Below are 13147 nucleotides of genomic sequence, written 5' to 3'. Positions count from 1 at the left end.
GGTATCATAAATGTCATTGCATGCAGACCGCTGTGTATGAGGTTAGGCATTCTGTTTGCAAATGGATCCGTAAAACATCTGTATTGTCGTTGCGGGATGAATAATTAAATTGTCTTGCATGTTCGGAATGCTGGCATTGAATGAGGACAAAAATAAGATATTATATATAGATTGAAGTATGCGACCTATGGCAACCCATTACGTACAGTGTGTTAAAAAATACAAATAAAATATACAAATTAATTAATTAAATAATAGTGGTAAGCAAAATAACAGTTAGAATAGATAAAATTTCCAACTAAACGAACCATTCCGCAGTATATATGATGATTTTAATTTTCATACCAGCACATTTGACTTATCTGACTCAGTTTTCAAAACTAACAAGGCTTTATTGCTTTACCTTAATAAGTTAAAATGTAGCAATTTATTATATCGTAACTATAAATCTTAGCTGTTGAAATTTTTGTGTCTGCAGCTGAGTAGTTTTAGATCTCAACACTTAAAAAACTCTCATGCCTTTTCTGACTCGGCTAATTCCGCACGTAGGCGGATTGCACCCCTCGCGTCGGTTGGGCGTGAGGAGAATAATCCGTGGGTTATTATAAAAAAAAAAATATGTTAAAATTTTTGATTAAAAGAACAACTTATCTAAACCAAAATATTTTATGAATTACAAAATACTTTTTCAGGCAGAAAAATTTATTTATGCTTAGAAAAAAAAAATATATATATATATTATTATATTATAATATTTCATTTTCATTCAAAATTCCTCAAAAAAAAATTTAAAAGCTCTGAAAAATTTTTCAAACCAATTTTTTATCAACACTTGCCCACTGTGCTTACGTAACGACACGGCGCCAGTGCGATTCAGAAGCCGACGCCGTTTTCAAGTGTGCGCACTTGCACTCACACTCATGCGCCGTACACTCAGACTTGAGTGAATTGCGCTAAGTGAGGACAATTCAGAGTTACGACAGCAGAAATCAAAAAATGCGAAAATATGAAACAAACAAACAAAAAATACACACAAAGGTATAAATAACACAGCAAGCATGTGAATAAAACATACAAGTTCTGACAGTTAAAGAATATGCAACAAAAAACAGCAATGAATGCGACAAACTCAAACAGCCACACATAGCAACAACAAAAACATTACATAAATCAGTGTTGAAACCGCATAACTCAACAATTTCAGCCTGTGATACAAGTATTTGTTTGTGTATTGTTTGTTTTATTTATTAAATTTGAAATCTCAACATCAGTGAAAACTTATTCGCTAAACGAATATTCGCAACAGACTCGAGTAGCTAAGATAGACTTAGAAATATGAATTAGTGCATTTGAATACTATAGAACTGGAATTAATATTGATAAGTGAACGAGCACTTTCTATGAGAACAATAAATAACACAAATAAACAATTGAGTTGACTCGGCCGAGTTCGTGATGTGCATACGAATTATTAGGGCGACTAAATAAAATCGCAAGAATGAGAGGCAGGTGAAGTCGCGCATGGAATTATTTTTCATTTAAATTGTATTCTCTCATAAGTGAGTATGATAAGGAGAAGCTTTTATAAGGCATGCACTGTTATTTCAATTATTTTGATACATACATATGTAAATTAAGCAATTCTCTTAAGTTACATTAGGAGTTATCGTACAGAAACCGTTAACTTTAATGGTTGTTGCGTCCGAAACATTTGCTAATGACATTTTTCATTCTTTATAATGTTTCACTCATTATTGAAAACGTAAGATCGAACCTATACAACAATGTTGCGCATTGCGCTCCAAAAATTAACCGAAATCGAAAATACCATATTAAAGTCGTCAAAAAGCAAGGTGATGCTTTCGTTTTCTTCGATTATCATGGTGTGGTTCACCATGAATTCATTCCACAGGTTCAAACTATTAATAATAATCAAACACTACTTTACACTACTTACTCTACATCAATTAAATCGTCATAAGCGGAGTCATAGGGATTTGTGACCAAAAAAATTTATGAATTATTCACAGCGATAATGCAATGTCACATTCTAGCATGATTGTGACTGACTTCGGTCAAACACATAACGTGATTCATCGTTTAGCTACCATATTCCGAGCCAGAATTGGCTCCCTGTACATTTTTTCTGCTTTAAAAACTGAAAAATCTGCTTCGGGCAACGCGCTATGAGTCCACAGAAGCCATTAAAAGATCATTCGCTGAAATCACTGAAGTCCATACCAGTCGAAGCTTTTAGTATTGGTTTAAAAGGAGCATATTTAGAAGGCAGTAAATAAATTGTGTGAAAAAGTATTTGAAAATGCATGTTTCTTCGTCAGTTTGGTTCAAATTTGGTCAGATAGTAGCACTTTAGTCGTCATCGATTCGAATATTTCTCTGCTCGCTAAGTGTCTTTGCTTTCTTCTCACAAAATTTACACGTTCAAGCAGCAACAAAGCTATCCAGTTGAATTCAAAACAGGAAAAGCTTGAAATAAAAATTATGTAGTTTTTAGGGTAAATTATAAGGCATAGACAATGTTCCAAACCAAGGAGTTATTAAATTACTATTTGTTTCCTCCATCAAAAAAATCCATCTCAACTCATTCAGTACGACCAAGTAGGTATATGTTATTTTCGACACTTCTTTCTCAGTGCAGTCACTCCTTTTAAGCAGCTGGTAGAATGTGTTCGATTCGAGACTCTCTAAAACTTAGCGAATCGGTAATAGAATATACAATACGATTTTTTTTAGATTCCTGATGCATTGCTCTAAAATAATAAAATAAAAAACCTTTTCAAATACCGAATTTTTCAGAGGGATAGCTGAGCACTTTTGGCCATTTAAGGCTTAGGTAATTGCACAAATTATTTTTATATCTTGATATTGAAATAGCAAAAATACGCGAAAAATGACGTGAGATGAAATCACCATATAGTTGGAGTTTTCAGTTTAGAGGCATTTCTTTTTGAAGGTATAAATATTAAGCACCACTTACAGTTAGACAATTTTGGTATTCAGATATGAATTCCTCTAATATATATTATTCACACCACAAATTAGTCACTGAAAACTGTATCAATACATATGTACAACAAACTTTCAACATTTAATTTACTCTTAAGTTTTTAAAATTAGTTATTTCGTTCAGATGGAGGCTTACCCTAATGCATATGCCCTAAGAGGCAGCAGCAATTTAGAAATGTGAACTTTAAATCATACTGAGTGCAATACCGATTACAACGCAATTCAGTGCATAAAGCGCCCTTTAAGTGAGTGCTTCGACTCGTTAGACGAAAACACTTCCGCATCTCTTGGTGTGCATATTAATTGGATGCATCCACATAATTGTAGATTAATTGTTGAACATTTGTGTAATATTTTTGCGCTGTCTGCACTCGAAAACGATGCTTGAGACTTGGTTGATAACCTTGACACTAGCAGGTATTATAGGTGGACTCATATACAGTTTTCTAACATGGAACTTAAATTACTGGGAAAAGCGTGGCATAAAACAAGCGAAATCGTATACATTAGTGGGCTCATTTCCCAGCACATTTTCGCATCAACGGAATATAGCTTATGATTTCGATGATATTTACAGGTGAGTTGGCCAATAATTGATTAAATTTGTATATAGAAATATATATTATGTATGGAAAGTTTTTTATTTCATTAGAGCTTATAAACAAGATGAAAATTTTGTTGGTGTTTTAATGATGCGCACTCCAAAATTGCTTGTGCTGAATCCTGCTTTGGTGCAGAAAATTTTTGTTTCAGATTTCCAGAATTTTCATGACAACGAGATTTCGCAAAAAGTTTGTATTTTATGAAATATTTGTTGATTCACTTTTGTATAAACTCTAGTTTTATTCCCTTTATATAGGTCGACGAAAAGAGTGACTTTATTTTCGCTAATAATCCGTTTGTATTAACTGGCTATGAATGGAAAGAGCGCAGAGTAGAAATCATACCCGCCATGACACCAAATCGAGTAAGTTATTTTTATTGATGTTGATTCCCTGAGACATTTTCACAGATGATTTAAGATTAAGCTATAATACCCTTAATATATAGTGGTCCGATCTGAATAATTTCCTCGAAACTTATACCATTGCAGCTTCTTAGACAACCGCAAACAGATTACTTATTACTATTGTGCCAGACAATAACAGTATTATGTTTCACTTCGAAGCCTGACCAAGCTCATATATTCTTAATCAGCTAACGGAGTGTTCCAAGTTAGTCACTAAATATCCGGCTTCGCTTCACAGTAGCTTTCAAATACCACACATTTACATTAGACTCGTTTAGACTCCAGTATTTAGTTTCCAGTGAGCTAAAAGCAGAAAATGATAGATGGAGGTCTATTCCATGTCTTGATAATTAGAGTTTTAATGATAAATCGTTTTATAAACGTCATATTAATCAAAATAAGTGAACTTCCAAGAAGCAAACATCAGCATTCTTACTCCAAAATAAAAATAACCAGCACAATTCTAAACTGACGCCATATATTCAAATAAACCTTTGCCATGTGAATTATTATAATTTTTCAAGATTTTAATTTAACCCTTTTAGATAAAAGTCGTCTATCCGATTACCTTGGATGTGTGCCAACGCCTAATACGCTATATCAAAGAGCAAACCAAAATTAAGCCAACTGAAGGTGTAGATGCTACAGAGGTAATCTCGCGATAGAAATTACAAAATAAAAAAAACGTCAACGTGAATAACGTTATGTTTTGCAGCTCTTCTTGCGCTACACATCCGAGGTGGTCAACGAATGTATCTTGGGCATTCGTGCAAATAGTTTCAGCGACGAGTTATCACCAATTTATGCCAATACGAAAAAACTGTTCAACCAAACTTACATTTTTCGTTTATACCAACTGCTTACCGGATTCTTTCCTGCGGTGCAGCATTTTTACAAAATGCGTTTCTTTACCAAAGATGTTGAAAATTTCTTCATCGATTTAACGCAAAAAACAATCGATTTGAGGCATAAGCAAAATATGGATAGAGCTGATTTTATTAATTATATGTTGCAATTGCAGCAGAAACGTAATCTATCGACGCCGGAGCTAACGTCGCATGTGATGACCTACATAACCGATGGCTTTTTAACGACAACTACAGCGATTACACATTGTTTGTTGTTGGTAAGAAATGTACAGTTATATAGGCATATGTAGTATGTGATTTTCCAATGATGCGAAAATAATTCTCGATTATGCTATTGCAGCTCGCCCGCTACGAAGACAAGCAGAGTCAATTACGCCAAGAGATTGCAGAGAATCTGGACGAGCATGGTAACTTGAGCTTCGAAGTGCTCTCGGACATGACATACTTAGATGCCTGCTTACACGGTTTGTATATAAAATAGTATATAGTATATTAAATATATAATATTACATAAATCATTATTTTCCTTTCTAGAGGCTTTAAGAATTTTTTCGCCGATACTCTTTAATAAAAAACTGTGCACAAATTCTTGTGAGCTGGTTAATAAAAATGGCAGTATTTTGAAAGTGGAAAAGAATGACGTCATTTTGATACCCGCATATTCCTTGCATCACGATGAAAGCATCTACGAAGAACCGGAATTATTTAAACCGGAGCGGTTTCTTCCGGAAAATGGTGGCTTAAAAAGTTATCGCGATAGAGGAGTGTTTTTAGCATTCGGTGATGGACCACGTGTTTGCTTAGGTAAGTGGTAATACTTGGAGAGAAATTTATATACATTGACATTATATGACAAGTGTAGGGTCCGACAAGTGTTAGATTTAACACTAAAGAAAACCGATTATGTTCAATTTTCGTCTAAATCTAAAACACAAACATCCTCACTTTGCCATCCCTAAAAAAATGTCTATAATCGTATTTTTTCCTAGTAGTAGTGATAATGCGCTCAGCTTCGCTGACTGATAGTATTAAAATATTTACACGAAATATAACCGAACTAGTTCTTTAGGGAGTTTCTCTCTTACATTGGTTATTATTTATTATTGGAGAACTGTGGTTGCCACATTTCGCCAAAAATGTCATTCTTAATTCTCTCTCAAATCTTTTGGACCTCAGATGTACTACCATAATCTTATTTAGCATCCGTCAACGATCGGATATTTTTAATTGCTGGAAAGAACATATAGAAAAAAAAGACTGAAGACCGACTAGTATATTCTACATAGGTAAAGATAAGTGAAAAATTTAAGTCAAAGCCAGGTCTAAAATCGACGGACGTGTGACCCTCCAAATTTGGACCCTCTAAAAAAAAACAAAGAATAAAATTACTTTTAGCACTTTACTCTGCTGCTAATAAGTTTCTGATCTCTTGAACCGTGTGCCTAAAATATTTTTAAATAATAAGTAATAACTCTTTTTCTCATTTGTACAGGCATGAGATTTGCGCTTACTCAAAGCAAAGCAGCAATTGCCGAAATCGTGAGGAATTTTGTCATCAAACCCAATCCTAAAACTCGCTCGGACAATACCTTAACTAAAGATAGCTTTTTTGGAAGCTTGGAAGGTGGAGTTTGGCTCGATTTTGAATCAATTGACTCGAAATGAATGTGTTATGGACTACGAACTATATTTGAGTTCATATACATACGTGTAAAATTGTATAAATGTAAATTGTTAACTACGAACTTTCTACTTTACTATTATATAATCTAATATTCACTAACTCGAGTCCCTTAACCCCCAAAGATACTAGTTTGCCAAGTAGACACTTATTTGTCAGTTAACATAATGACAATTGCTATAAAAATGACTGCATATTAATTGCTGTTATATTGAGTGGAGCCAACCAGCCGGCGCTCGACACACGCCGCTCGCGCCGCAGCAGACAGATTGGCGGCTGGACAGCTATAATTGGCAGCATAGCAATGTGTGGGCTTAAACAACCGATGCAAGCACAAGATATCTGATAAAATGTGCATTATATTATATTTTTTCCACAATATTGCTTTGCAATTGATAGCTCGAATGACACAGCAATGGAGGGGAATGAAAATGTTAAGTACAAATAAAAATGTTGCGCTTAATTTGAGTGGCACTTGTAAATAGAGTTTAATTAAAGTATTTTCTGTGCAATTAACCGTTTGACAATACTGTTAAGAGTAACTTTTTTTAAGTTTATTTAAATTGTTGCATGGCTGTTGTCAATTACTTGAAGCATGGAAAGTGTCGAATCGAACAAGCACGTAGCGTAAATTTAATTTTCTGGCATAACCAAATAAAGTTAAAAAGTAAAAAGACTTTACGACTTTCGCGATGTTTTGGTGTCAACTTCACATTTTCTTACAAACAGATGGCGACCAAAAAAATGACGAATCAAAGTCGACTTATTAGCATACTTAAGATATATAGCTTCTATTTCCAAGTAAGAGCAGTAAAATTAATAAAATTGTTAATATATTGGCATTATTTGTTGTCTAGCTAATTTTGTGTTAGTGGGTTAGGTTAAGTAGACAGGCTGTATACAGAAGGTCACGAATAATCTCACTTGGACTGCTAAACACGCCTGTACGTTGTGATTGCCAGAGCCCCTAGTATGGATCAAAAAGACCGTCGCATATCGAAAAAGCGCCTTGAGGCTGCCACAAATTTATGAAGGCGGCTAATTCGAGCCAATTCATCGGGTTTGTGGAAGGTATGACAACCCAGCTGCTTCAGTCTTAGTCTGACAAACGCTAGACAGTGGAGAATAAAGTGGCTCGATGCTTCCACCTCATTACGGAGTATTTGTGATATAAGGCCGCCAAAACAATTATTTTTCACAAAGAAAAAGTGAGAAACGCATTATGTTGAAGCAATATAAAGAAAAATTTGATTTGAATGCCTCTTCAGTCGGAAATTGTATCACTTAGCGCATTGGAAATCAACTCACAGAATTAGCTCAGCAAAAACAGCATAAACATCTTAATTATGTCATTTTCGTTACATTAATCGACGTTCTTGTGGACAGCTGTCATTGTCATTGTTTGTTCGTATACGCATTTAACGATACTTTTGCACATTTTATAGCTAATTCTACTAGCATCAACAGCTGGGAGAATCTTAAGTAGCTGTTTGATGGCGCAGCAGCAGCAACAATAATAATGACAAATTACATTTGTTTGTACAATTACATAAACTACACAAACACCGGTGTAAGCAGTTATTTAGATGTATGTAAACATATATGCATGTATGTTGTATTATATATAGAGGGTGATCCATAAGGTGTTTAGGCAAAGAATTATCTCCAATCACAATAAATCGCTTGAGACTTGAGCAATTTTGGAAAATATTAGAAATGGATTTTTGAAATGAATATTAGGCTCAAAGTATTAACGAATTATCTTCTCTAAGAATGAAAATGTCTCACTTCTTCGAAGAGCATGCAAATCGATGTGAACGGTTTGACTTCTCAGTATCGTTTGAAATACTATTTCTGTTCAAGTAGGTTGCTTTGAAGCATGAAAATGTTTCAGTTTGATCGCAGCATAGTCCTGCTAAAGTCAATTTACTAAGTCTCATGGTAAAGTAATCGTTTTATCCGTCACCTAAGCGACACCTATTAAGTTTATAAAGATTCCTACAGCAGCTTCGTTCTGGATATTGTAACACTTTAAACTCCCACCTCTGCAGAATAGACCCCAAAGAAATGAAGTTCGTGAAAAGCTTCCTTCATGTCGAATGAAGTTTAAATAATACAGAAAAAATAATCCTTTATGAAGCTCTTCATCTTGAATCAGATATTCGAAGATTTTAGGATTGTTTTGGATACCAATTTAAGTCGAATTTGGTGAAGATATTTTATAAAAAAAACTATTTCATACAAGGATTATTATTTTGATCGTTCACTTTGTATGTTCAATACAAACATATGTATATGCTACAGTGAGCAGTTCCTTCGGGAGAAAAGGTCATGTGCAAATTTTCAGATCGATATCTCAAAAGCTGGGGGACTAGCTTCTGTATATAGAGACAGAATAAGTGAACCACCCTTTACAGGGATGTATGAACAAAATACGATCTAGTGTGTGCATATTTACCACCGATAGTTGCTGTTGTTTTTGTGCTATGCACGTAATCAACATGAATTGTGTCGCAAACAAATTTGCACAACTCAAAGTAAACATACACATACAGTGTGTACAAACTGAACACAGAATTTGTTGTAATGTACAATGTAGTATTGCTTGTATTTTACAAAGCTGCTGCTGCCGCGGTGGTGTGTAGATTTGCGGTTAGAGAAGGCGAACAGCAACAATTCATTAAATTAAGTGCCAGCAATTTGATGGGAAATCATGATACGGCACAGAGTTCAACAATCAACATTGTTGGGCAGCCTATTCAGTACGCGTGGCTGTGTGTGTGTGTGCAGCGCCTAAATTCTACGCAGTCAAATGGCAGCACGATTGACATATGGCCAAAAAAACACAGAACAATAAGAAGTACAATACAACAAACTGTGGTAAGTAGAAGCAGCCGAATGTCTCCAAACGAAGTGCGATATGATCGAAAAATCTACTACTTAGTCATAAAATGAGCGCACAATTTTATGGCAGAAACTGCAAAAAACGCAACAAAAAAGTATCTACAAACAATCATATATTTCGGCCTACCACCCACCGGCTTGGTCTAAGTCATTTGGCATGCTTGTAGATTGCGAACACATTGGCCTCGTCAGGACTACGAAGCCAACGTGCAATCCTTGAAATGACATGGACCATTTCAATGCTGATAAATCCCGCTGTGCTGCTGACCTGCTTAGACTCAGGTTCGACTTAGTTTGTAATTGGCAAAAAAACCAAAAAAAAGCAACTACAGAACGCCAGAAGAAATGAAAATAATAAAAAGTGGAAAAAGGTACGAGTACAATGGCGCGAAGAAAAAACACATTTGAGTGCAGCGCAATTATCCCTCCGAAAGATACTTACAAAAATGAAGTCAATTTCCTTTCCGCATAAAAGTGTAACGACACTCGCTCGCCGCCATAGCCATATGTACGTACGCAGAGCAGGCGAAACAAAACGTGGAAAAAAGTATGACTGTGGTAAGTAAAATGGAACAAAAGCATAAGGAGCAATAGTTGAGAGTGGCAGCAAAAAAAAAAATCACAAAAGATACACGCTCAAAAAAAGGGCAAAATTCTAGCATACAAAATGACAAAAGTAAAAGAACACGTAACGGTAACGATAAACGGAAATAAAATCGACTTGCCGAGTGATGTGACGGGGGGTGAGCGGTAGCATAAGTACCGCAGCAGAAAGTGTGAAGCAGGCAAGCTGCTTCAGATTTTTTCGCACTTTTGTGTAACCTTTTTCCCATTTTGCTTACACACGCTGTTTGTAAGCAGCACAGTGCTGCCATATTAAAAATATTCCTTTTTTCGTTACGTTTCATTTCATGCTTTTTTGTTTTTGTTTTCGATGTGTTTTTTTTTTGAAGCGCTTCACTCGTAAAGCAAACACGCCACGCATTGTGGCACTACGTTCTCCGTTGGCAAATGATTGTGCAGCTGAAGTGTCCAACTTGATTGTGAGCAGCAGCAAAGAAAACACCACAATGCCAGGCCCATCGCAGACACGCTGATCGGCTTTAATGCTAAGCTCAGCTGGTGTACTACGACTAAGTGGACGCCACGCCGGATATAGCGGATAATTCGTATTAGCAGTGTAGTTAGTTGCCTTGGTGAAGGTATTTACTTTTCATTTTATGTCAAACAGCAAGTGATTCGAAGATGTTGGGTGATTCTGGTCATGCAACAAATATAAATTGAGCGACATTTTGCAAATAATTAAGTTTGAAAAAGATTTGTGTTATTTCTGAAACAAAATCATTATATCAAAGACCAAAACTATGAGAAATAATCAATGGCATAAAATTATCCATAAACTTGTACTCAAATCCTTCATATTTTCCGTTCTGACCTTGTTCATGAAAAATAACAAGAGTTTAAAGATAAGCAACCGGAAGCATTACTCGATGAAGAGATGGGCTCGTATAATCTTTGGGAGTCACTCAAGCACCCATTTCAAAACGCTTAAAAGCAGCCGAATATAAAGCTAGGAAATAGGTTACTATATACATTGAAGCCAAGAGATTTTGAAAGATTATTTGGCATGTTAAAATTGCTATTTGAACGCTACAAAAAGAAGTGGCTTGTGCATCTGTTTGTGACTGGTGATGAAAAATGGATTCATTACGACAACTCTAAATGCAAAAAAGTAAGGGAGCGCTTAGTTCGGATGTAACCGAACATTTTATACTCTTGCAACTTGCAAGGATCAAAGCAGGGAAAATACCTTCAGGCATTTGGAAAACTTTGTATTAAAAAATGTTCAACATTCATTATTCGATAAAATTGTAATAGTGTTACAGTCAAATTTGGTATTTTATTAAGTTATATTATAGGTCATAGACTCACTTAGTTATATTACTATATTTTACTTCTCGTCAGCTAAAGTTGTATTAAAATCATCTTCAAATGAGATATACTTGTATATATAAACTCAACTGAAAAAGCTAAATTTTATATAATGAATAGATGTGAAAATCATTATTGAACAATTTATTCAGATCGGATCACTATAGCATATAACTGCCATTCAAACTGAGCGATCAAAATTAGACAAAATTGTGTTTGAATTTCCAAAACTATTAGAATTTCTGGCAAAATAGTATTTTAGATCCAACAGATGCCGCGATATACTTCTTCGTAATTTATTGTTTATTCTTAGTTGAGAGCAGGCATATTTAGGGACTCGGTACTCTACCATGCAGTTTTATTTTATGTTTAATGGAACTCACTGCAGTGTGTTAACCAACCACTAAACTAAAAACTGTTAAATTGTAGACTACAAATGAACTCAAATAGCACTGATGATAACTCGGGAAGTTAATACATACAATCGTAGCAGCAATAAACATCTTTTAAACACAGTTTTTGCAATTTCATACCCAATATGATAACTGTGAAAAAATATAATTACTTCTGTAACACTAAAAGTTCGTAGAAATAAATGGAAAGAGCCTTCTACTCGCTCCGTATGCGCTAGTATATACCGCCTCGTCTGCAGAGGCATCAATTTAAGAGTGACTGCTGTTGTGAAATAACTAAATAATTCGCCTCCATTTCGTATAAAATTGCTGTGTTAACGTCATTCCAGTTAACTATCAACAAACATCTATACTCGTATATATTCGATGGGCGAGCACTCAACTGTATACCAGCACAGCGCTCCAAATTCAATTTTCCAATGTTTGTTAAAAATTACGAAAAGTGAGAATTAAATAAACTCAACCACACACAGATACTCACAGACACGAGAGCGAAACCTTAACTATGTCTGCAGCTTCAATCAATAAAGTAGTTCACAACATCATTTGATCTTAGCAACACCGTTTGACGACCCTTATCACAAACAGCAACAACAACTAGCTAAAAAGATAAAGAAAGCAACATTTTCTTCGACAAAATATAAACGAAAAAGATGCAGAAGAGAAGCAGCAGCAGAAAAAGCAACTATCAAACCGAAACCAAACAGCTGCGACCACATATTTGCCACACTTTCAATCAATTCATGCATCACACACACGCACATACACAAATGCAAACTTTTAAAAGCACATGTGCGCCATATATGTAAGTGTATAATGAACGTGTGTGTTGTTATAAATGTACATATGTGTGTGTGTGCGCTTGAATTTTTCCTATTTGGAAGACTTTGTAAATGAAAGAAAACTTTTTCGCTCGAGTGGTGAGTGGCCGGATGACACACATAGATACATGACTAGATGGATTGCTAGATAGCTGGAGACGTGTGTATAGTAATGAGTCGAAAGAAAATGCCCTCAAGTTCTGGCTGAATTACGGTGAAGTAAAACAGGAAACTACGCTTTCACGGAAGCAATAATACCCTTCAAAAGTAAAAAGGTTTTCCGTATAAAAACTTGATTTTGATCGGACAGTTTGTATGGCAGTTATATGATATAGTGTTCCGATCTGAACAATTACGTCGGAGCTTGTACTGCTGTCTTGCACAACTATCCACATCAAATTTGGATGTTGAATATCTCGTCAACTGAATAAGAATTCCATAAAAGCACTAGATTCCGAGCGTTCAGTTTGTGTTGCTGCTATATGCTATAG

General features: G+C 35.2%; 2 protein-coding genes across 3 annotated transcripts in view; one reads left to right on the top strand and one right to left on the bottom strand.

Moving 5' to 3' along the window:
- The window catches only part of dpr6 (defective proboscis extension response 6), a 232119-nt gene that overhangs the window by 175024 nt on the left and 43948 nt on the right, over positions 1-13147 (bottom strand). The window lies entirely within an intron of this gene.
- Positions 3238-7262, top strand: LOC106623608 (probable cytochrome P450 28d1). Of its 2 annotated transcripts, none has more exons than XM_014243186.3 (8): positions 3238-3604; positions 3680-3818; positions 3887-3994; positions 4582-4686; positions 4752-5162; positions 5246-5369; positions 5440-5709; positions 6398-7262. In XM_014243186.3, exons 1-8 carry the CDS (start codon positions 3408-3410, stop codon positions 6568-6570), a joined length of 1527 nt encoding a protein of 508 aa, XP_014098661.3. In that variant the 5' UTR covers positions 3238-3407; the 3' UTR covers positions 6571-7262. The 2 variants fall into 2 exon arrangements, with proteins under 2 accessions (XP_014098661.3, XP_069967487.1); XM_070111386.1 differs by having other exon boundaries at positions 3451-3604; positions 3664-3818.

The sequence above is a fragment of the Bactrocera oleae genome, chromosome 6, assembly GCF_042242935.1.
Source record: "Bactrocera oleae isolate idBacOlea1 chromosome 6, idBacOlea1, whole genome shotgun sequence".
NCBI classification, from domain to species: Eukaryota; Metazoa; Arthropoda; class Insecta; order Diptera; family Tephritidae; genus Bactrocera; species Bactrocera oleae.
This window is presented reverse-complemented; position numbering and strand designations above follow the sequence as displayed.

What these genes read in the sequence shown, in the direction of transcription:
- LOC106623608 (XM_014243186.3), top strand. Translation starts at nt 3,408, where the DNA reads ATGCTTGAGACTTGGTTGATAACCTTGACACTAGCAGGTATTATAGGT. An exon ending in ACAACGAGATTTCGCAAAAA is followed by an intron (nt 3,819 to 3,886) that starts GTTTGTATTTTA and finishes CCCTTTATATAG; the next exon opens with GTCGACGAAAAGAGTGACTT. An exon ending in TGGACCACGTGTTTGCTTAG is followed by an intron (nt 5,710 to 6,397) that starts GTAAGTGGTAAT and finishes TCATTTGTACAG; the next exon opens with GCATGAGATTTGCGCTTACT.